Source organism: Dendronephthya gigantea, unplaced genomic scaffold (assembly GCF_004324835.1).
Source record: "Dendronephthya gigantea isolate DGI-Jeju-01 unplaced genomic scaffold, DenGig_1.0 000089F, whole genome shotgun sequence".
NCBI lineage: Eukaryota > Metazoa > Cnidaria > Anthozoa > Malacalcyonacea > Nephtheidae > Dendronephthya > Dendronephthya gigantea.
The window spans coordinates 659,010-684,410 of record NW_021163099.1 but is presented as its reverse complement, the minus strand read 5'-3'; the positions used below and the strand labels follow the sequence as shown (position 1 = coordinate 684,410).

Below are 25,401 nucleotides of genomic sequence, written 5' to 3'. Positions count from 1 at the left end.
AAATATAGACTTGATATTGATTAGGGGATTGATTGACATTAATTGAGGGAGATCTAGTTATGTAAGGGATATAGAAAGATACATAGAAAAAGCGTAAGAAACAAGCAATATTACATTGGCGACGAAGACTAAAACAAGTGATTAAAACATATTATAATGGCGACATATCTCGCGCCTATGCCACCGTTTGACCCTGATGCTGACGCAGGAGGAAATATAGCGGCTAAATGGCGTACTTGGTTGGCAGATTTCAAAACATTTCTAACGGCGAGCAACATTACAAACAAGACACGCCAACGAGCATTACTTTTATACCAAGCAGGACCGCGAGTACGGGAAATCTTTCGACACTTTCCAGACCCTGGTAACGACGACGACTTCGATAAAGCGACGGAACTTCTCACCGAATACTTCGAGCCTCAAAAAAATCGATTATACGAAGTCTACAAATTTCGACAAGCAAAACAGAGCGACACGGAAACGATAGATCAATACCACACGCGTCTACGAACACTGTCAAAAAACTGTGAGTTTTCAGATGTAGAGTTCGAAATTATGGTACAAATTGTTATTGGAGGAAAGTCAAGTCGCGTGCGTAAACAAGCGTTGCGAGACCCCAAGTATGTTTTAAAAGATCTTTTGCTCGCAGCCAGGCGGGAAGAAATAAGCAAGACGCATGCAGCTGACATTGAAGGACATTTAGACAGCTGCAATATTCAAGCAGTTAAAACGCCAACCGCGAAAGAAACAAAACACAAGACATCCAATAAGACATGTTTTTACTGTGGTGGCAGCTAACCTCACACCAACAAACCGTGCCCTGCCAAAAACAAGACATGTGCGAATTGTGGTAAACTAAACCATTTTGCTAGCCAGTGCCGCAGTAGCAACAAGAGAGAAAATAGACAAACTGGTAAACCACGCGAAGACCTACGACCAGTTAACACAGACCTCCAGGACAACACTAGCAGCGACAGTAGTGGTCCAGAATATTGTTACGCGGTCAACAACAAACAAAAACACCCGCAAGCGTCAATTGCTCTCAATGGACAAAGAGTAAAAATGACCATTGATACGGGGTCAAGCATAAATGTAATCGATAAACACACGTTCCAACAACTGCGAGATATCCGACTTCAGCCAACATCCGTGAAAGCATATCCCTTCAATTCCACAACACCTGTGAAGATGGAAGGAAAATTCCGCGTTTTAGCAGAGTCGAAACACAAATTCACGGTAGCTACCATATTTGTTACTTCTGACGACGGCGGTTGTTTACTTAGTTCTGAAACTGCACAAGAACTTGGACTCGTAAGTCTCCATTTAAATCAGATAAACAAGGAAACAGAACGTTCAAAAATCACACCAACAACGAGCGATAAAAACCTCGCACGCATCCTAGATAAACATGGCCCTGTGTTCTGTGGACTTGGGAAACTAAAGAACAAACAAATCGAATTAGTTATCGATGAAACCGTTTCACCAGTTGCACAACCGCAGCGCCGAGCACCGTTCCATTTACGCGGAAAAATTGAAGATGAAATACGCAGATTAGAACAGGATGACATCATTGAGAGAATACCCGAAGGAATTTCAACGGAGTGGGTTTCCCCAGTCGTCGTCGTCCCAAAGCGTGACGATAAGATTCGATTGTGCGTAGATATGCGAGTAGCAAATACAGCTATTCAGAGAACTAGACATCCCATACCCACTGTAGAAGCTGTCTCTATTGAGCTTAACGGAGCTCGGTTTTTCTCAAAACTTGACCTAACTCAAGCCTACCATCAACTGGAGCTGAACCCAGCATCTCGGGGAATAACAACTTTCTCCACTCATCTCGGTTTATATCGCTATAAAAGATTAAACTACGGCACAAATGCTGCAGCGGAACTCTTCCAACACACCCTACAGGAGACATTACAAGGAATTCAAGGAGCTAAAAACATCGCAGATGACATCATCGTGTTTGGAAATACTCGACAGGAACATGACCAAGCATTAGAAGAAGTACTTACACGTCTGCAAGAGAGTAACCTGACTCTCAATCTACAAAAGTGCAAATTCCTCAAAAAGAATCTTGAATTCTTTGGACTGGTATTCACAGAAAAAGGTGTTAGCCCAGACCCCAAGAAAGTGGACGCTTTCGCCAATACAAAACCACCAACAACAGTCGTGAAGTGAAGTCTATTAGGAATGGCTAACTACAGTGCTAAGTTCATCAAAAACTACGCGACCATTACAGAGCCACTCAGAAAATTGACCCAAAAAAACGCTCGTTTTACATGGACGACAATACACCAGAAAGCATATGAAGACCTAAAGAGTGCTTTGACTAACAGTCCAGTTATGAGCCATTTCGATACATCCAAAGAAACCTCAGTCCTGGTGGATGCAAGTCCCGTTGGTTTATCTGCCATATTGACGCAAAAGGATCCAAAAACAAACGAAGACAACACTATCGCTTATGCCAGCCGAGCATTATCCCCAGTAGAACAACGGTACTCACAAACCGAGAGGGAAGCTCTCGCGATCGTGTGGGGCATTGAACATTTTCACCTTTACCTGTTCGGTGCACCTTTCAACCTAATTACTGATCACAAGCCATTACAGTTGATCTACAACAATCCTCGGTCCAAACCTCCAGCTAGAATAGAACGTTGGTTTCTAAGACTTCAGCAATACCATTTCAATGTTATCTACAAACCAGGCAGTGTTAACCCAGCAGATTTCCTGTCACGACATCCGCAATCGAAGATACCAAAACACAACCTTGCTGAAGAATACATAAACTTCATCTCGACTAATGCCGCGCAAACCACAATTCCAATACAAGTTATCAAGGAACATACGGAAAAGGATCCCAGTCTCAATGCAGTAAGAGAAGCAGTTAAGTCTGGTAACTGGGGCAGCAGTCATGTAAAGCCATTCATAAACATCAAAGATGAAATAACAGTGGACCATACAAATGGTGTAATCCTCCGAGGAACACGTATTATAATACCATCAACTCTACAAGCGAAGATAGTAAAACTTGCCCACAGCGGTCATCAAGGACTTGTCAAAACAAAAGCCTTGTTACGTCAGTATGCCTGGTTCCCTAACATTGATAAAGCTGTAAAAGAAGAGATCGATACCTGCTTTCCGTGCCAAATTAATGGTCCAACCGATCCACCCCAGCCTTTACTAACTCCAGAAACGCCGGACGGTCCTTGGCAAACTGTACATGCAGATTTCTACGGCCCGCTTCCCACCGGACAGTATATCATAGTGTTAATTGATAAATATTCAAGATACCCGGAGGCTGAAATCATCACAAGTACATCTGCTAAAGCACTTATACCAAAAACCGATGCTATCTTCGCGCGACATGGAATTCCACTGAAAATAAAGACGGATAACGGTCCTCCTTTCAATAGTAAAGAATTCAAAGATTATTTAACAAAGATTGGCGTAGAACATGAGACATCAACACCTGAATGGCCACAAGGTAACTCAGAAGCAGAAGCTTTTATGAAACCTTTGGCAAAAGCAATCAAGACCGCTCGTTCAGAACATCGTAACTGGGTCCAAGAACTTTCGAGGTTCCTGTTAAGCTATCGCACCACACCCCATTGTTCTACCAACATACCGCCCGCTCAGCTTCTCTTTAATCGGCCTGTCAGAGGAGTCTTACCCATGTTGAACCCAAAAGCTAAAGTACTAAACAGACAAAGGGAGAGAATACGCAAACAAACGAAGGAGAGTGGCGCCGTCAGAGATACAAGTGGGAGACACAGTCATTCTTAGACAGAAAAAGAAAAACAAATTTACAACCAAGTTCGAACAAATCTCCTTACACGGTGCTTGAACGTAAAGGAGTGACAATAGTAGCTGAAAACCAAAGACATAAGGTGACAAGAAATGTATCGTTCTTTAAGAAGATACCAGACGCCGCAAAGGAATCCGAAGATGAAGATGATTGGAACGCACCGACAGGAAATGCACTCATCGAACGAGCAGCGGACGAACCAACGCCAGAACCAGTGGTGAGAAGGTCAACAAGGCAGCGTAGACAGAGAGAACTTTTTGGAAATGCAATAAACCCAAACTTGATAATTCATTAAACAAAGGGAGAGATGTAATGTATATATATATATAGACACGGACAGTAATAGCTAAATATAGACTTGATATTGATTAGGGGATTGATTGACATTAATTGAGGGAGATCTAGTTATGTAAGGGATATAGAAAGATACATAGAAAAAGCGTAAGAAACAAGCAATATTACACAAGCAATTACAGGCATGCATTAATTTTTATTATACAGGGTGTCCCCAAAAAAACGAAAACTACTGAAATCACCCATAACAATGCCATTGTTAGAGTTTGAATGCCTAAGCACTCTGTTGGGCCCAAAAGTGTATAAATCGGGGTTGCCATAAGCATTTTTATACATGCATATGATGCAGTCAAATTTGCTTGTTCGCAAAAATGATATTTACTATCCTGCAATATTTACAATTTACAAATATGGATAGCAATATTTAAATGTGCATCTCAAGGACCATGACCTTCGACATGTCCCCTTTCTCTAACACAAAGCATTTAGCATTTTATAAGTTGCATTAAATCCTCACGGGCTGAAATTCGTGAACACGGCATTCAAATTTTAACAATGAGTGATTTCAAAAGTTTTCGTTTTTTTTGGGACACCCTGTAGAGCAAGTTTTTGTTTTGGTTAATTCTGCCAAGTAATATTAGTTGCTGACAAGTCCGGATTTGCCGTATTATCCACGGGCATGCAATAAACCATTATCTTAGCCTGGAGCATAAACTTCAAATGTTGACGGCGAAAACTTCAATTCTTGAAAGTTGCACTCACATTGTACAAAATAGAGTGGTTTTTTTTGACATTTGATAACAACAATTATAATACGTCGATATATATAACAACAATAATATATAACAACAATTATAATATTATTTTTCGCCAAACTGAAATAGCTACAATGTCAAATCAAGGTATTCTCGTGAGATCAGAAACTCTCATCCTTTTAGTAGGGGTAATTGACTTCTAACTAAGGTTAGTGGAAATAAGTTTGCCGGTTTGGATTCGAAAAGGAAGAGCCATTAATAATAAAATCGCCAATTTTGGCACGAATGACAAAATTAAGATTGCGGGCAGTTTCCGTTATTAATCCATCGTCATCGATCATCTAAATGTTGAAAACGAAATCCCTTATTTTATCTAGCGAGGATCATTTTTGTCGCGCCAGTGAGCTTGTACAATAAAGTTATAATGATGTATAATTTGAATTACAAGGACCTGCCTTTTGGACATAGCTAATTATTATGCTGATGTGGGTTAACAAAGGGAACTGCCGAGAACAACGAATCTCTGCCGTGATTTGAACTTGTCGAAATGTTGAAAGAGAACCTAGTAGAGCAGCGAATACTCGAGGGCTTAATTGTATTTGGCTCTTAAGGTTAATGATGGTAATTAATTTGTTTACGATCAGCCGGACCAGGGGAACGAAACACTGTCATATCAGACAGGCAACGGGAACGAAGGTTCAGCAAACTATTTGAGTCTGCACTGACACACTATAATTGTTGTTATCAGAATGGTTGGTCCGATATCGTTCTTTGCAATTCTAGTGATAGCTTTCCACGTCCATGTGAGCTGTATATTAGCTGAAAGCGCCGTGAAAGCAGGGTGAGTCAAATCAAATTTAATGACAAATTCAAAATATAATTCTAATTTAATGATGAATCACCTCATCCAGATAAGGTATCCGGGACAAACGCCTTGTTGCTTTATATCTTTGATATTATTACAGGCAGAGAGTTACCTTCACGATTTACGTTCACTACCACATATTTTGCTTCAAATTAGCTACGAGAGAACTCTATCTATGCTGTCAGAACTTTTGAATTATTAAACAAACGTCTCAATTGTGCTAATAACCTTTGATATCTAGCTGATAATGCCGTCCCATATACACTATAAAACAATTCCCACGTTTAGCTACTTTCATATCGTTCAGAAGACGTAAAAATTTTAAGCCTTTGTAGGAATGTCATAGGAAGTTACGCATATTAGCTTTTGTGTTGCAAGCGTCAGTGCCGTGTTTCTTTGTTTTGCCATCGCGTCGTCTAGCTGCCCGCGTCGTAAATCGTAAACTCCCTATTTTTGCTCAGGTTGTGCATGGAAAACTGTTATTCATGCCAACTGACTGCTTGTTCGTAGGAGGCCATCGCCGGGAGTGGCAAAGTTAAGCCTGATAAATTTGCGTGTCTAGAAGTGAAACACTCGCAATTTTATATACTTACCTACTACACTTGACCTAATTCTATAAGTCTAGCTATACTCGGGATGGAGGGAGAATATTACTGTTATCAAAGCACTGAAAGCAATATTACAATATGATGACACTTTGAACGACAGTTATTTCCCGCCGAAATCACCTTTGTAATATCAAACCCTTTATAATGCCCAACTCAATATTATATCCTCACTCCGCAGAAGATATGATCTTTTTTTCTTTATTAAATTTTGGTTGATTTAAATGAAACAAGTATCATAGCTGTCGAGGTTCAAAAAGTCTGAGCGATCAATCATACGATTATTTCCTTGAGACAGGCAAAATGATGAAAACGATCTTCCTACAAACGGGGGTTGTGAACGTGGCTTACCAGGGCGAGACGGTACGTGCTTAAAAAATACTTGTTGAGTAAGGGGACCCTAATAATTATTGCTCCCCTTTGTGGGATAACTGTGGAATTGCTTTAAATTAAAAATTATCGAGATTCCAAAACAGAGCTGCATGGGTGCTGATGGGAGTGAGTTATTATACCACATCCTCTGAGCTCCTTGAGCGGCTTAATTGGAAAGGCTTTATTTAGATTTAATAATGCGGTTCTGTTATACAACATCCATAATAATGGTACGACCCCTGGTCTTCGAGAATTCTTTTCTGCACGAAGCAATCATGAAAATGATTATATCACCTTCGAAGCTGATACAAATCTCTCACTTCTAAAACCTTAGAAAGAATCTCTTAAAAGAAGCTTTAGATATGGTGCTTGCAGTTGTACTGTGGAATAGCCTTTCTGCTGAAGTCTGCATGCTCATTCGATTTGCCGTGTTTCAAAAGCCTTACTAAATTTGAATTCCGTCTTTAATTGCTATTTAATAATTTGTAACTATATAATCTTTATGTTCTGGATAATATTCGTTTTGGTTTTGAATGAATTAGTTTTTCTTCATTTTTATAACATGTAAATAGCTAAATAGACGCCCCTCAATAAAACCAGCCATATATAGCTCATGAGAATAGCGTCTCAAAAGAAATTAAATACAAACATACAAATACACACATACAAATGTTAAGGTTAGTGCGGTAAGCATCTTAATAATAGCAGCACTACTACGGGCTTTGTTTTAATGCTTTGCTAGATGTATGAAGAGGTATTTTTTAGCAATTTCCGGTTTTTTTTAATTAAAAAAATGGGGCCTTTCGCAATAGATTCCAAGTCTCGATTTATGATTTTAAACTCGTGCAACTCTATTTCTTATAGGGCGTGATGGGCGTGACAGCATAATTGCAGGTACGGTAAATTTCCGCGTTTTTAGCAAATCAAATTTTAGAATTTAAGGTTTTAGAATTTAAGACTGGTTTGCAACAGTCTTCTTTCAGTGCTTTACATAGAGTAGGTTGTGCGTAATTATGATTTGGCGTTAATTTGAAGATCCGCATGTGTTATTCGTTGTGGCCAGGCGCGGATTGAGCGGTTGGTTATTCGGCGCCCTCACGAGACCCGGATTTAACTGGACTCCGAGTCTTGTACGACTTTGCACCAAAAATAAATTTCATCTGAGCTTGGACGAGTCGCGGAGAGCGTTAGTGTAAGGTTAGAGTATTTCTTTGGAATAGAGCTGAAGACGTGATGAATGTTCCTGAACGCGTGGAAAGATATATTTCAAAAGCATTCTGGGAATGTTGGAACGCTCAAGCAACTGAAGAATCGTAATCAGTTGAATAATACCAGAAATTAGTTTTATCGAATTTCCAATTTATAACGTTCCATTCAATTGCGGATTCAGGGTGATTTAGAATAAATTATCACGACCAAATTCCAAATTTCGAAATATTAAGCTACACACTACTATTGGTTATTCATTTTTTTATTATGGTTACATGTTAGACCTGTATTAATGTATCAATAGTATTCACTGTCGTTCTAAAAGGTAAGGCTGGCAAGCGTTCGGTAACAAGAGCTAGCTTACATGTGCCTTAAGTCTGCTTGATATTATATACCTGATGTTCAAAGCGATTAAGAAGAATATCGCGCTGGGTATCGATTTGAAGAACTTTGAAGATAAAATCATTGGCAGCTTTGTAATTAGCTCGTTTGAAAAAGACCCAAGCTCTCAGTTACTTTACTAAATTCCATGCATATAACCTTTTTCGAATTGTCTGCTCATTAATCAAAGTCATAATACCCAAAAAAGGAGAAACACTTTGAAAACAAAAACGACTTATTGGTTCATCAATTGTCTCAAAGGAAATAAGTTCACCTAAAGACACATCAGCGGTTGTATTCAATTTTCACCATAAAACATTGATAAATGCATTTACTTGACGAAAAAACTATCGCTAAAAAATGATAAAAAGTCGAATGGTGTATGTTAAGAGTAATCGAGTTACCTTGCATAATTCTATAGGCCCACCTGGCGCAACAGGTTCTCCTGGAAGTCGTGGTGCTCCGGGCCCACCAGGCAATAGTGGAGGCACAGTGTACACAAGATGGGGAAAAAAGACATGCCCAAGTGGAGCAACTCTTGTATATTCAGGTACAAATTCAGGCAACAGGAGCATTAATAAGGCCTTTTTAAACTTGCAATTCTTATACTGCGTTTTTATCTACGATTTTCTTCGCCTGAATTTTTGCTACGATAGATATGAACGAGTGAATTAGGTACGGATGTTCAAATAGGAGCTCATTACTCCTCATTACATAGGAGCACGTAACTTGTTACTCGTTTTCATCGATGTGAAAAAGAAATTTCTACATAAAATAGCAGCATAAATTACACGTGTAAACGGGCCTTTATATACGCGCAAGCAGTAGCAGTCATTATATAACGCAGTCTTGCCTTTTGGGGTTAGATCTTCGAAAATATCCGCTATCTTCAAAATATGTTCATAATAATTATTCTCTAGAATAGACGCAATTGCCTGTGTAACGTTTGTGCAATTACTCAAGCTTGAAATTTTTTGCCTTATGTTTTAAAACAAAAATTTGTGTGCACAGGTGTCATGGGTGGATCTCACTATACTCATAACGGTGGTGGCTCAAACTATCTCTGCATGCCTCTTGATCCAATCTACGATAAAGTAAAAGCGGGCAACCAAGGTTATTCTTACATTTATGGTGTAGAATACGAAATGAATGCACATGCGTCTCTTTTTTCAACCAACCTTCATGATCACGAAGCTACGTGCGCTGTTTGTGAAGCTGAGAATCGTGGCAGCCAGCTTATGATACCTGCACGTAACGTCTGTCCATCTGGGTGGAATCTTGAGTACAAAGGTTATTTAATGTCCGATCACATCAGTCATAAACGAACACAATTCATTTGTGTTGATTCTGATGCTGAGGCTGTTCCAGGAACTCAGAATAACTTGAACGGGGGGTTGTTGTATGTCGTTGAGAGTCACTGCGGTTCTCTGCCATGTTTGCCTTACGCACAAGGGAAGGAACTGACATGCGCTGTGTGCACCAAGTAACCCTACAGTACTCGTTTACGCTGTATTTCAATTGTTTTTTTACAATGTTGTTCACGATGTAACTTGAAACAATAAAGAATCTGTTACAATCGCGTTTTTGTTTTGACGTAAACTTAAACAAAGGAAAAAAAGAAAGAAAAGAAGAATGCATTTTCATGTTTAAAATTAATTGTCACGTAACAAAATTAAAATAAGTATATTTTCCTTACAAAAGAATATGACATTGAAAAACTTTAACGGCTTGTTTACGCCCTGTTACGCGGAATATTATTTCTTGAAACATGCAATGCGACTCTACTTTTTAGATGTAACAGGGCTTGTAGCTATGTATTCGGAAATCGTAATTTGATCAACGTGAAAAAATTTTAGACCCATCAACACAATTCTTCAAGCTTGATGAGGGTTGTTTGAGCGATCTGCCGTACGGAGGACAGATTTCCAAATATGACATTATTAAGGACATGATCATGATATGGTCAAAGCGCCAAGGGCTGCTTTCCACTGTCGCGTTTTTTGTTGGAACTAAATTTTCGTTGCCTATACCTTTTTAACTATTATTTCGTGACGTCAACGAGGGCTAGCAACGCTATAGTATAAGATATTTTCTAATATGGCAGTAACAAATAAAGGGTCGACATAAACCATTGCAACAACCCGTGTATAACATGGGCAAATGCGCCAGAAAATCGCGAGAATGCAAGTATTCTCATGATTTAAATCGCTTATTCAGCTCTGCAAAGGTTTTTGATTGGACTATATAGATTAAATTCGAGGTCAAAATATCTGTATCGCCTCATTGCGCAGGGGCTATATATTCATGTTTACATGGAACACGGATAATTCCGCAATTGTCTTAAATTGTTGCTCTCTGTTCGCCGGCATGCGCATAAGCTAACATCCGTTCAAGACTAAATTTTTTTTCGAAAATAATAACATTTAATATGCATATCAATTTTTCCCCTAAAATACCAACATTAAATTTGCATAAAAGTCGAATTTTTGCAAACACCGTTGTGTATAAAAATTGCCTGTAGAATTCAGCTCACCTTGGGAAAATGCGGACGATGATCCTGATTTCGAAAAGTGAATCACCAAAGAGGTATGCGTCATCATGTCTCCCCGGGCATCATCCGTTAGTGGATAGTGTTCGGGGTGACACTTTCCGCGGGGAACATTATCCGCTAAGACACCGGCATAAGCCGACCTCTGTTCAGCACTCAATTATACCCAAAAATAACAACATTGAAATTAATTTGCATATCGATAAATTTTCTCCTCCAAAATAAGAATATTAATTTTGCATCAACATGTAATTAATGCAAACACCATGGTGTATAAAAATCGCTGGTAAAATTTACCTCAGCTTAAAAAAAAATCATAAACTTGCAATTTTTGCTAACACCGTGGTGTATAAAAATCGACATTAATATTACTCGGCTTGCCATGAAAAAAAAGCAAGCAGACGACGCCTTTGATTCTGAAAGGGGCATGCGTCATGTCTTTCCGCCTTCGATCCTGCCTGTGAAAAGTGAATCACGAAAGACGCATGCGTCAGGACAAACGAAACAGACTGAAAACTATCGATGAGTATCACTGGCCAGGCATTTTCAGTGAACGCTAGACCTCCAAACGAGACGGCAAATAGAAAGAGTGAATTTTGCTACAACATACAATTCACCAAGTTTTCCAATGATAATATGGGATATGATGTACCAAACACCGACTAGAAGCCGCCTGAGTAAACCTCTAACGGCCATTACAACCAGCCTGCCGCCCAAGTGTCGCATGTACCAAAATTCTCAACGCAATTGAAACGCAGTACAGAAACCTGCATGCGTGCAAATGAACAGGACAATAATACAATGAGGATTCAACATGACTGACTTGATTTCATCATAATACACGACCAGTTTCTCAATTAAGATACTCGTATTCCAACCAAAGCAACGCAATTAAAGTCATACACTGTACAGCAGCCTCGTTGAAAAACACAACGTATAATAACTTGGAGACTTATTTGCCGCAAACTGAATAGGGTTTGTGGTCTGCCAATCATCCAACGACGAAGAGCGAAATTCCGGCGGCGATTTCACCCCAAAATTCGTAGAATCCAAACCTTGATTTGTCGTGCTTAACATGTGTCACAGTGGCAGCAGTAATAATTAAGATTGTTACCGAAAGTCAAACCACAAAACCACGCAAGAAAAGTATAATGAAAAAGAATTTTACTATATTGCCGTTGTTTTTCTTCTCGCTGTCCCCGAAACCAGCATAACGTGTCGCTGGTGATGCGTTCATTTTAGAACTATGAACAATACTGATTTTCCGAACGATTCTCTCGATGATTCTTCGCTGATTAAATCAGGCGCTTTCGGTGCAAGAAATGAGCAAAGTGCTAGGAATCGACAAAAGGAAACATATTAACAGCAACTGCTTCCTCGTGCAAAATTTTTCAGACAAATATCCTGTTATCAGTATGTATTCCTATCACTTGAGTGACGAAACCAAGCACAGGGACCATACCGACATAAGTTGTTCTGTATCCTATTTGTTCCCTGAATAAAGGCATGTATTCCGCAATCGTTGCTACACGTAAATGAAACACGAAAAAAGCGCAACTAACGGCGACCCCTCCGGTAGTGAGCGAAAGCATCGTCAACTGGCAATGCTTGGGTGAGCTGTATACAAGCTAAAAACACCAAGCATAAGGAGCGCATAGGTAACGTCAATTTGATTTGAATGAGTGTCGGTGTCATGATGACAGCGCGATTTAAATCGTATTCGAATATGGAACCCCTGAATTAATCCTTTCCGCTAGCATGTTTCGCACATGCCACTCTCCGCTGAATTGCTCCCATTCGGGTTCCCTTCAAAGAAAGGGTATAAATCTCGCGTGTCGTGAATCGTAAACTCCCTGTTTTCTCTCATGCGGTACGTGGAAAATTTCAATTCATGCATGCTCAGATTAATTCCCTTTCATTTAGAAATCTATGCTAAACCGCTTGTTGACAGGAGTTTATCTCTGGTTATGGCAAAAAAACTGTAGGCCTAAAAATTTGCATGCCCAGAAATTAAAAGGATCTGACACTCGTGCTTTTATACCTACAATTCTGTGAGCGAGATGATCGACAATCATTTTTCGCCAGAATTAACTGTCAAATGTCAAGCCCAAGTTTTTAATGTCCGCTCAATATTAACACTCGGCGGAAGAAATCATCCTCGTTAAAAAGGATACTGATGACGGTTGAATTATAAATGAAATATTATAGCTGTCGACATTCAAAATAACCTTAGCTATAGAACGGGTTAAGTCGATCAATTTGACATATCTTTCAATTCTCCCCCTTGCAATGTTTACGCTATTTTTAATACATCATTTTGGTGCATGCATGGATATTAAGAAAAAGACGTGCTGTTTTTGCTTTTGGGCGCGATGCCGAAAGCGAAAGCCGGCCCGCTTAGCGGGACAGCCAAGCTAGCGAGATTTCCCCATGAATACATTTCCTAATAAAAATTTTTGTGGGTTTACATGGACAACGTGGTTTTATGTGGGTTTACGACCGACCCGCTTGGCCGGCAAGATGCCGCTCGAAAGAAGCGACATCTCGCTTAGCGGATGAAAATGTTTTCATATAAACATGCAAGCGGGCTGGCCCGGTTGCCAAAGTAGAACCAATTTTTATAATTTTACAATTTTATAATTGTTTCTCAGCGTTTCTCCTTATAATTATTGAACGCTCCGTGATTGAAAACGAACAAACGGTGGCAACTTACGTTAATAGATGCTGATACTCATGTCCATGCATGATATGAACTTTTAGCGCAAAGCCAATAAAGGCGTTGTACATAATCTCTATCTAAGGGGTGCTTTTCATATATTCGTCTTATGCCCGACTGATTTCTGTTGTACGCTACTATTCCCACGCTATACAGGGTGTATCAAAAAAAAGGAGACCTTTAGAAATCAAGCTATTGTTAAAATTTGAATGCTTTTTCAATTGCATTTGCACATATGCTAAACCGTAGTGCGTGAAATATTGATGGCATGCATGCATACATTAGAAAAAGAAGACCTTTAGAAAATGAATTGACGTTTGTACACAAGATTGTCTGCTCCTGGGAATTTGAAAATAACTTTAATAGCATAAGGAAAAATAACGACCCAAAAATATTCAAATGACTAAGCACAAACGACTAAGCACAAAAGCGATAACAGTATGCGTGCATGGTAAATTGCTTTAGCTGTTCCTTTAAAACATGAACAAATCATTTGTTCAATAATTTTTAACACTGCGTGCGAGCATTAGGGCTGTTCACATGAGTTAGAATTGACTTTGAATCCGGAATGGCTCAGCATCCCATTTTACGAAATCTGCCTATTAAAATGTTTACATGAGTCAGGAATGAATTACAACTTGATCTGACACAGATTCACTTGACATTTCGATCCAGATTGAAAATTACTGATAAATTGAACATCAAAAGAACTGAATGTCATGGACCATGACCTCCAACGTGGCCTCCATTTCTCTCAACACAAACTACCGTACGCTTGTGCATATCGCGAACTGCTTTTCTGATGACGGCAGGCTGGGTATAAGTTAAGACTACAAAAACTCTTTGCTCCGAAGTCAGTTGAACCATTTTTGTTCTGGTAGTGTGCTTAGTCATTTGAATATTTTTGGGTCGCTATTTTTCCTTATGCTATTAAAGTTATTTTCAAATTCCCAGGAGCAGACAATCTTGTGTACAAACGTCAATTCATTTTCTAATGTATGCATGCATACCATCAATATTTAACGCACTACGGTTCAGCATATGTGCAAATGCAATTGAAATGGCATTCAAATTTTAACAATAGCTTGATTTCTAAAGGTCTCCTTTTTTTTATACACCCTGTATATCTGCATGAATAAGTTATATAACGGAAGTAGGGGTAATCAGAACAGTTCCGAAGCTTCACGTGACCGCGAGCTGCATCGTTCTATATTCTGCTATACAGTACCTGGCTAATTTCTCTTGAAAACAATTCAACTTTCATTAAAATTCTCAGACAAGCCCAGCAAAGCTGAGCGAAGGTCTGTGAAATACTGCGACTATAGTAACTTAGCTAATTTTGCCCGCTGCACTTCGGTAGGGATGGAGACGACAACACGGCGAAGCGAACGACGTTGGCGATACGAAATTGCTAAATATTCCACCAATATTACACCAATAGATACAAATAGAAGTCAGCCTGGCATAACAGATATACGAATATGGTCCCCTTCATATAACCTTCAATTGACGCCCATGGTGATCTGCTCCACTCCATTACTGCTCGTTTTTCGCTCAACAGCGGGGTTCCCTAAAACTATTTTTCCCCCTTTTAAATGGTGGGTAAATCTCACCTCAATAGAAGAGAAACGTGAAAAGCGTAATTTTTAACGGGAGTCATTTTTTTCTCCCTCAGTATTTACCGAATTCCTGCGACAACTTTTAACAAAATAATGGAATAATTAAGGTCGGTAAGTTGAACTCTTTTAGAAGACAAACGTTGAACAAGCATTGATCGAAAATAAAACTTAAGAAAGCAAGAGTACAACACATGAATATTTTTCTTTATTCAGGTTTTTGGTTCTACAAAGTAATTTTTGCTCAAAGAACGCAGGAAGGCATAATTTTCTAATGTCTTGGTCTTATCAGCTGTAGTGCCAGCATCGTCCTACCTATACAAGGTTTATTCTTAGGCTATAGCATTTTTATAATTCTCCGTTTCTGATCTTTTCGATCTCCTCCATTCCAACTGGCTTACCGTTCAACATGGCCTGGAATCGAGAAAATGTCATAAGAAAACCGTAATTATCGATTTTAAGTGAGGGAACTGAGATGAAAATATGGCAGTGTGTATCTTTACATTATTTCTATCTTTCTTGTCGATTCAGTTAAACCATTGCCAACTATTCCTGCAGCGTTTAAATATATCTTTCGAATAAAATAAGAAAAATATGCCTGTTGTCAAGCGAGAATACCGCGAATTTGCTAGAAAATATTTATATCTAGTATGATGGAATTGTGATTGGCTTTTTGTAACAATAGTGAGCAGTGTTTATGATACGTTATTCGATTTTTATGGTTCTTTGTGTGTTATTGTTCAACCAAGAGCAAATTCGTGTAAGCCCAACCTTAATTTGCATTGTTTCGGTTACTTTGTCTTATTTTAAATCCTTTTACAGATTTGCTTTATCGTTTTTCGTTGATAGAATATTCCGCTCATTCCGAGCAATAATAATGGTACATTCTGCCATCTTGGATATGCATACATCTTAGGTCGTGCATGGCGTCACGAACAGGGTAAATCTTCAGTGGCGTAGCCAGCCTGACGATTTTGTCCCGCTATGCATGTAAATTTCGAGTTATTATAATTATTCATGTCTTTAGAAATGTATTGTTTTCACAGTCAGTAAACACCAAAATATTAGCATAGCGGGAAAAATCGACAGGCTGGCTACGCTACTGTAAATCTAGATCTTTGATTTTATTGAGCTTTTCTCGTGCCTTGTATATCATTTTAAATGCTAGTTCATCATAATGTTTTTAATTTACTGCTATACAAGAGCATTCTTTTCGTATTAAAGGATGTGACGTCATTTAATTAGATCTAATTATAAGACAAGATGGCGGACAACTCGTTAATTCCAGCCTAGATATTTGAAGAAGTAAGCAAGATAAGAAAAATTGATGATAAAACGTAATATATAGGTTTCGGAGTTCTTTTAAGATCCGCTATATGTTGAACATGCATGGCATACAGTGGCGTAGCCAGCCTGACGATTTTGTCCCGCTATGTAAATTTCGAGTTATTATAATTATTCATGTCTTTAGAAATCTATTGTTTTTGCAGTCAGTGAACACCAAAATATTAGCATAGCGGGACAAATCGACAGGCTGGCTACGCTACTGATGGCATATAATAACCATACTTTAGCATAAAAAGTAAATTATAGTGATTACCGTGGACCTAATTTATCATATTAATTTGATTTCGGGAAACCAGGTCAATGTAGAAAATATGCTGACTTTATTAATTCGCTGTATTCATTTCCATTTTTGCGAGTTTATATTGCAAGTCCGCGTTCATCAGTTGGTCATCAATTGTCAAACCGAAAAATGGGTCCGAAATAGTTGGCGATGAGAAGTTATCAGGCCGTAACTAGAAGATAATTGTGGATGCATGTTCACGATGTATTCCTCTTACGCCCGACTGATTTCATTGCACTATTGCTTTTATGATATTTCAGTATGAATTAATATACATGCACCATTTCTCTCAGTTAAGCGGTCTAGTATCTTAGTATCAAGTGCTATTCAATTTATATAGCTACATGTTCACGAAATATTTTTGTAAAAAGTCAGAGTAGTTTTCCAGTAAGCAGAAATTTTTGATCCAATAAAATTTTTCGCTTTACTTTCTTTTTAAATATCTTGCATGGATTTTGCGATTCGGCTTCGGTCCAATTCTCCCAACCATCAAAATGTTCCACCAAGTGGATGACCGCCTTTAGAAAGAAAATGGAGCGAAAACGCTAGCGTTCCTTAGTTGATTAACAAGCTCAACCGTATAGCGCGGCGGTCTAGCTACCTGAAGATGCTGAACTTCAATGGAAAATTGGCTCTTCAGTGTCAGCTTATATTATTATATAAAGTTGTTGTTTAACATCTCCGAGGATGGTCCTGAAATAACCACACACCCAGTAGCGTAACTAGAACGATTACTGGGGAGATTTTTGTTCATATGTTCAGTTCTACAGGGACGGAACTGAATAATTATATGAATACCCCCTCTCCAAATGACCGCTCTAATTTCGCCCCTGCACATACCTGCTTCGGTTCAAAATAGTTGTAGAGTGACGATTGCACGAAATTTTTTGCGTTGTTGTCTTTCGTCGAGTTGTTCAGCTGACAATTATGTCCATCTGTCGTTTGCTTCTTTTCGAAATTGATTGATCGACAAAGACCATTTTCCGCGAGACAGAAATGAGCACAGTCCAATATGCTGATTACAGGCATCTCAACATAAGAAGATTTATCCAAACGATATCCTTGATTAAAAAATAAATTTGATTAACATGTTTTACATGCACGTATATTTAGCGAACTTTTTAACTCACCAATATAAATTTTAAACCTTTTCGGTTAATTATTATTCAAATCACATGATCTAAAAAGGTTAAGTTTTATTGGCTATTCCATGGTTCCAACATCTGAAATGCATGGTTAATTTGCATGCAAGCCGAAACGGTCTGTTTAGCCTGCATGATGAGGCTGGTGGTGGTCTCGCAGCTCGGCTTTGGCATTTACCCTCCTAGTCCCCCCTTAAAACCGGCAAGGTGTTGTTTTTTACTCAATATTATATATTATGTTGTTTTTTACTCAATTCTATAATAGTGCTTCCGCCGAGGGACGTAAATCACAGACTTATCGAAGGTGCAAATATTTTTAGTTTTTATCTTATGTCATTATTGTCATTGTGGTAAAAATGTCAGAGTCACGTCAAATTTTACAAGAGCTATATATATATCAAAGTGAGCTCGAGCTCAGCGATGTAGCTAAGTGTAGCTAAATGATTTTAGTCTGCCAAAATATATATAATTCTGTATCATTTGAACAGTTCATGCATGCATGTTGCTAAATTATTTTAGTCTGCTAAAAATATACATACGATTTAAACAATTTGTGTAAATTATTCAGTCTCGTAAAAGATACATGATTTAAACAGTTCATGCAGCTAAATGATTTTATTCTGCCAAAAATATCGTGATGTTTAAACAGTTGATGTAAATCATTTTAATCGGCCAAAAGATATAGTGATTGAGACAGTTCATGTAAATTATTTTATTCCGCCAAAAGTGAAAAGATTTTTTCCGACGTATAAACTTTCAACTCGCTCTCAAGCCGGTTTTCCACTAGCGATATTTTTCGCGCGCAGCGACTTTATTCCTTCGTATTTAAGCAATTTGTTCCAGGTGGTTGCAGTTGAGAGCTCTGGCTTTAAATGGCTTTAAAGCCGGTTTTCCACTAGCGATCTTTTTCGCGCGAATCGACTTTATTCCTTTGTATTTGAGCAATTTGTTCCAGATGGTTGCAGATGAGAGCTCTGAAACAAAAGTAAACTGTCGATTTGCTCGAAAAATATCGCTAGTGGAAAACCGGCTTTAGGCGGATTTCCACTTGCAGCGAAATCATTCGCTGGCGAAATATTTGCATAATTTATTCCTTTTGAATTGAAAACATGCAGTCAAGTCGCACTAATTTGTTTTCGCTGTTAAAAGTCAAAAGAAAATATGCAAATTTTCGCCAGCGAACGATTTCGCTTTGAGTGGAAATCCACCTTTAATTTTCACATAGATTGCTTGCGTACGGTGATCTGAGAGTCCTGTTAATTTGCATGTATATCTTGGGAAATATACGATGAACTTAGGCTTGTCACTGTATGGATAGTGAACCTAAATGAAAATTACTACAGGCAGGCAAATTCAGTGGCGTAGCCAGCCTGACGATTTATCATGTTATGCAATTTTATGTTATTATATAATTATTCATTTCTTTGGAAATTCATTGTTTCCACAGTCAATGAACATTAAAATATTAGCACAGCATGACTAAATTCAGTAAATTGTCGGGCTGGCTTCGCCACTGTGCAAACTACTCCTATGTGCCAATGACGAAGGCGGACTAACAATTTAGTCACGGGGCCAGTTGTTCAAAGCTAGGTTAGAGCTTTCCCTAGATTATTGTTAACTTTTTATACCATGACCTCGTTTCTATGTGCGTACGCCGCTGTTCCTTTTAAAACTTTCCGAAAGGGCACTGCATTTGTGTCAGAAAAAAGTTTATTGAAAAACATACATATTATTTTGTCATTCATAAACATACGATTGGGAAAATTATACATATTTGACATGTGATTTACGTTATAACCCCTGTCTAGGCTAACCGGCTATTAAACAGCCGGCCCCTGTTATGTCTGGAAATTTTTGGCCGTGCGAAACATCGACAAAATTCTTCAGACAAAATTGTTGGTTTAAAATTGGCACAGATCTATTTACCCTTATAGCTAGATATATCGAACTAATATGTCGATTGTCGGTGAATAATTTTTGTGTTGACGATTTGAATGTTTATTCTAAAGAAACCTCCAGTTCTCAGATGTAAAATATAACACAGTAACCCGCCATTTCGTTGTTCATTGTTCGTTGCATTAATTAACCCATCTCGTATAATTTTCATATATAATTATATCATTTTGAATAATCGTACATTTACTAATAGTAACATTGTAATTAATATAGCATGCACCAACCGCATTTTATAACAATTTGTAAACTTCAAGATTGCAGGAAACTTTAAAATTTACATGCAGGACGGCTTAAAATATAAAAGTCATGTTAGAAACGCTATTGCATACAAACGGTCCATGTGTAGCTTCGTAAACTGCTGGAAATTAACTTCCAATTGAGAAATATTAAAACCAACTTTCCGTTGACCGCATGAATCAAAACATCGGTGCATGAAACACGTGGTATACGCGCAGTACAGTTTTGAAGACGCCTTGTCCTTGTGGAATAAAATTAATGAAAGCGCGTCTCGCATAATTTTTAAAAGCGATTTAAGTTCGGTAAAAAGGTTGTGCGGTGTCTGCTATACCAGTTACTTCTTGAAACATGAACGTACTGTACTCTTCAGAGCAATATAATTTCATGCACGGTACGCAAATTGAAGACTATAATATTTGAAGTTATAGGAGGGGAAACAGTACTGTCTAGCATACTCCTGGGATAAAATTACTACAAATAATTTGTTAGCGCATTTGCTCATAGTTTTCATGTTAATTCGCAGTGTATAAATTTTAATTATTGTTATTATTTCAAACAAATTTGGGTTCATATAAGGTATAGAGTAAAAGTAGAAAAAGTTCGTAAGGTTTTGTAAAAAATTGCATAAATTGTAAACTCACAAACGATACAAATAATTAAATATAATAAAGAAGGTGCATGGACTGGGTATATATATATATATATATATTATATATATATATATATATATATATATATATATATATACACCCATTTGCAAAAACGTTGGCCGCAGATAGATATATAGATAGATACTCGAAAGCTAATTAAAATTGCATATGTTGTGTAATATGATTGAAATCCCATGCAAATGTAATCATATGCAATTCTAATTAGACTTCGAGTATCTATCTATCTATCTATCTGCGGCCAACGTTTTTGCAAATGGGTGTATATATATATATATATACACCCGTTTGCAAAAACGTTGGCCGCAGATAGATATATAGATAGATACCCGAAATCTAATTAGAATTGCATATGTTGTGTAATATGATTGAAATCCCATGCAAATGTAATCATATGCAATTCTAATTAGACTTCGAGTATCTATCTATCTATCTATCTGCGGCCAACGTTTTTGCAAATGGGTGTATATATATATATATGCAGTGAAATATTCAATATGATCATATAGCGAGTTGGCTTTGCATGGTCATTTCGGTATACACGAAAGAGGCGAAAGAAATTAGGCCTACATAGCTACAAATCGCAGAATATTTAACGAGAGATTATCTTCGCGACCATAATTACGTCTTTACAACCAAATAAATAAGGATCAAGAAAATACGTGAGGAGTTAGGATAAAGCGTGCTCCGAGGAGAGGTAAAAGATGCTTATTTCGTTGGGAAATACTTGAGAAACGACGCGCTTTTTGCATTAAACTTTAATCGTTCATTTACTTAAGCAGCTAAGATGCTAAGTGAACTGCCATGTCCTTGTCATCAAATGATCAAAAGATCAGACCTTTTAAAGCCAGCTGTTAAATAATATTATTTACCATGCAGATGTGTGTGGCAAGCTAAACGCTTCTAGTAAGAAACAGTTCTGTATAGTAAATAAAATTCGATGAAGTAACTCGTGTTTCTCATCCTGTGTTATATCGCTCTGCGCAAGCATTGACAAGGCCGTAGCTAGAAGCTTAAATGGGGGGTGTATATTCATTCCTATTCGTCTTAGGCCCAACTGATTTATTTTGTACGCTATTGTTCCTACGGTATATAAACATTAAAAAAAGGAATATACACCCCCCAATTAAGCGGTCTAGCTACGGCCCTGCATTGATCACTCTGTCCGGACGATTTTGTATGCAGTAGTTTCTGCCATCACGATAGTAGTTTCTGCCATCACGATAGTAGTTTCTTTCACTACATTTATCATATAAAAATTATGAGTTTTAACCTTATAATTGTATCAGGCAATATGTGAGTTTAAAAATTAGTTACTCTGTCGCGTTCAAAAACTAGAAAAATGGTAAATTTTCAAAAAAATTTTACTTATTACGTAGTTCTTGTTTGCTCCATTGACTTTCAGACTTATATTAATTATTTATTCATAGCTATCGCAAGGATTAATTTTTCTCATAATAATTAAAATGTGTTCCGTTATAATATTACTGTTATGAATGAGTTATGTTAGCGTTCTAGGTTACCAGGGCAGAGAAATTGACACCTAAACATTTGATAAAGCAATGTTTAATGTCCCTCTTTACCGAATGCGATTCGAGCTAAACTGCGTCTGTAACTGCGAGAAAAAGCAGCGAACATATTCGTGTAAATTGCTATGTGTACAGATGATCGCTCTTGCTTGTCTTGTAAATAAGTGCATCTGGAAGCAATGTAAACTAACAGAAGTTTTTGCTAAAAAATTGATTGCTCCTGAACGTCTCTGTGAATACTGCCGTTTTCATTTCGCATGGAGAGTAATTAATTTTCATATACGACATCAACCAGGAGCCGGTCAGTTTATGCATGAAGTCTTGCATAGATAGCGTTATCGTCATACTCTAAAACTCCAGATATACTGAGAGCCAAAGAGCATCGCCAACTTTTATCTCTGGTTATTAACCAAGGTTGTACGAAACAAATGAAAAAACCTATTCGACCCATCAAGCTTAAACCGATTAGCGAACTGACTGCAACGATATACTGAGTGATGCAAACATGAAATACGCGTCGCAACATGCTCATTTTACTTTCGTTTAATTTACTCATAAAATTTGACGCAATGAGTCACTATACCTTTAACTGGAACTAACATCATTTCTTTTCTTTGAATGACTTCACGTGCTGGTTTATGTGATTTCGTCGTTGGCGATCCAGTCGGAGAGATCTGCGGGCTACTCGGAACGCTTCCTTTAGGTTTAGGACTTGTTGGTGAACATAACTCGACCAATAAGATGGGGTTTATTACCAAAATGCTGAAACCGTAACAAAGCGTTGCAATCATTTTTAAGAACGCTGAAAGCACACCCTCTCTTAAATATATTTTAACGTTGTATGCTATTATATTATGCACACGCGTATTATTATATATTGATCATAAATTATTACGCTTGAGCGAAATAATAGTGTCCAATTATTAAGTTTTGTGTGCGCATGCAATATCAGCGGCGGATATTTGAACAGGCCGATGAAATGCAAATAGTGGTTATGCATGTAAAAATCATCTCGTCTATTCTTATAAAATATTCACGCCCGAATGGCGGAACTGGTTAATCGGGCATTATAATAACAGGGTGTTAAAAAAACGCAATCGCTATAAGTATATAAATTCTTGATATTGGAATTTTCATGAATATTTTAATGTTGCGTTTTTGTATACACCCTGACTGTATAAAAAAAGTTAAAACTTTTAATCAAACGTAGGAAGAAAAAAAAGAATAAAGGGCAATTTTTAACAGTAATTTCGGGAGGAGTTTCTTCGGAGCTTTTTTTATAAGAATTTAATTTATAGGTGAAAAAAAATGTTAGGTGCACTATTCAATTAATCCTACAGACGTACACGATGACAACCGTCCCGGGTGCCCCCACATTACAGGGTGTATAAAAAAGCAGATCTTTAGAATTTAAACAATTGTTATAATTCTAATGCCCATCACTAAGCTATATAAGCCTTTGGATGTGTAAAATGATCTCAGCTTTGAATATTACATATCTTTGCACAAAACCCTTTCTGCTCCTACGAATTTGACATATCTCCTAAAAGCAAAATTCTGCACAATAATTCCGCACAATAATAGCGTCCAGACTTATATCAAGACATAATGTGCAGCTGTGTACAAAACACGTTTTGAGAAAGGTTCTTGAAACGCACATCCGGTGCAAAATGAATGAGCTGTAATAATTCGTGTCATGCCATTAGATTTTATTCGATTGTGCATTTTTGCGCACCCGTGGGCTTGGAAATTTGATCACTCAGGCATTTAAATTATAACAATAGTTTAATTTCTAAAGGTTTAATTTCTTTTTTTATACGTTTAATATTTTTTTTATACGTCCTGCATAGCAAGTATCCTGTTGTTGTAATTGGTTGGCTGCATGAGCGCTTTCTAAAGAATTGCTATTACCATATAACATTAATTCAAAGTGCAAGGAATGATCATGTTTCAACTGACAAAGGAAAGAGTAATATATGTTGTAACACAGTTTTGAGGTAAAATTTCATGGAATGACAATGGTTTCATCAAATTACCTTGTGGATAATCACGCGTTGAAGAGTGGTGCAGGAACATGCAATAAGATAATTCTCTCGCGTTCTCAGTTTTTTATCAGTCAAAATGATTAAATATTAAATTTTACAAGTGATATTCCATATAGGCTGTCAATAAATTGCAAATGAAACAAAGTAAACAAGCTTTATTAAAATAATAAATTAATTAGACGGCACGCACATCAGACGCAAATAGGCAAAACAAAGCGGATTAATATATCTAATTTTGTATAAAAAACCTTCAAACCGTGTCGTGCTTTCAAAATGCATCCAATCTGAGTGCGTGCGTCTGAGGGGTTTTTTACAACATTTCTGTTGAAATGCTTACTAAAACGCTAATTTAGGGATGGCTATTATTCAGTTGTCCCCGACGAATTTCTTTTGTATAAGTCCAACAGCTTACGATAGAAATCCGTTGGGCCGAACTGAATATATCAGTGACTTTGATCGACGGAGTGCTTAATTTGTTATGCGTATGCAGTCGTCGATGTCAAAGTTCCGGCATATAGACAATCCAAATGTCATTCGGATTTCCTATGGTTTAAGTTAGTGATTCAAGATTTTTATAGTTTCAGTGGCGGATATTCAGGGTAAGTCTGAATAAACCAGACGCCTGTTCTGGCGTTAACTCCGGCGTGCCTTGCACGTGCCAGTCTTCAATAAAATTATAAAGCTTCGGAAGAGAGCTTCGGAAAATATCCTGTCTGGTATCCAATCAGAATCTGATTGGTTAAAAAAATAAACAAACGACGCATGTTTGTCAAACATCCGGGGGGGGGGTAAAGTTTAAGTTTAAGGCAAGTTGAAAAACCGGTTTAACCTTTGCAATCTTTTTAAAATTCTAGCCCATTTGCGTTTAAAACGTTCGCATAAAAATGGTACTTATAAATTTTCAACAGAAACAAACTTTAATTTTTTTGTGTCTTAACGTTTTTTTTTCAACTTGCCTTAAACTTTAACTTTACCCCCCGGATGCTTAACAATCAGACGTCATTTATTTTTTTAGCCAATCAGATTCG

At 37.6% G+C, this 25,401-nt stretch overlaps 2 protein-coding genes across 2 annotated transcripts; one reads left to right on the top strand and one right to left on the bottom strand.

Moving 5' to 3' along the window:
- Window positions 1–5,366: 5,366 nt before the first annotated feature.
- On the top strand, window positions 5,367–9,864 carry LOC114533373 (short-chain collagen C4-like). The gene is made up of 5 exons (XM_028554883.1): window positions 5,367–5,698; window positions 6,626–6,690; window positions 7,564–7,593; window positions 8,711–8,839; window positions 9,301–9,864. The coding sequence occupies exons 1-5, from the start codon at window positions 5,607–5,609 to the stop codon at window positions 9,774–9,776; spliced, it is 792 nt and encodes a 263-aa protein (XP_028410684.1). The 5' UTR covers window positions 5,367–5,606; the 3' UTR covers window positions 9,777–9,864.
- A 5,432-nt stretch (window positions 9,865–15,296) lies between these two features.
- On the bottom strand, window positions 15,297–23,401 carry LOC114533381. The gene is made up of 3 exons (XM_028554896.1): window positions 22,912–23,401; window positions 17,637–17,857; window positions 15,297–15,583 (listed from the first exon to the last, which is right to left on the bottom strand). The coding sequence occupies exons 1-3, from the start codon at window positions 23,117–23,119 to the stop codon at window positions 15,518–15,520; spliced, it is 495 nt and encodes a 164-aa protein (XP_028410697.1). The 5' UTR covers window positions 23,120–23,401; the 3' UTR covers window positions 15,297–15,517.
- Window positions 23,402–25,401: the final 2,000 nt, after the last annotated feature.

Coding starts and splice junctions, on each gene's coding strand:
- LOC114533381 (XM_028554896.1), bottom strand. CDS start 23,119: ATGATTGCAACGCTTTGTTACGGTTTCAGCATTTTGGTAATAAACCCC. Junction 17,858..22,911: donor GATGTTAGTTCCAGTTAAAG/GTATAGTGACTC, acceptor TTTTTAATCAAG/GATATCGTTTGGATAAATCT. Junction 15,584..17,636: donor ACTATTTTGAACCGAAGCAG/GTATGTGCAGGG, acceptor TCTCGATTCCAG/GCCATGTTGAACGGTAAGCC.
- LOC114533373 (XM_028554883.1), top strand. CDS start 5,607: ATGGTTGGTCCGATATCGTTCTTTGCAATTCTAGTGATAGCTTTCCAC. Junction 5,699..6,625: donor GAAAGCGCCGTGAAAGCAGG/GTGAGTCAAATC, acceptor TCCTTGAGACAG/GCAAAATGATGAAAACGATC. Junction 8,840..9,300: donor AGCAACTCTTGTATATTCAG/GTACAAATTCAG, acceptor TTGTGTGCACAG/GTGTCATGGGTGGATCTCAC.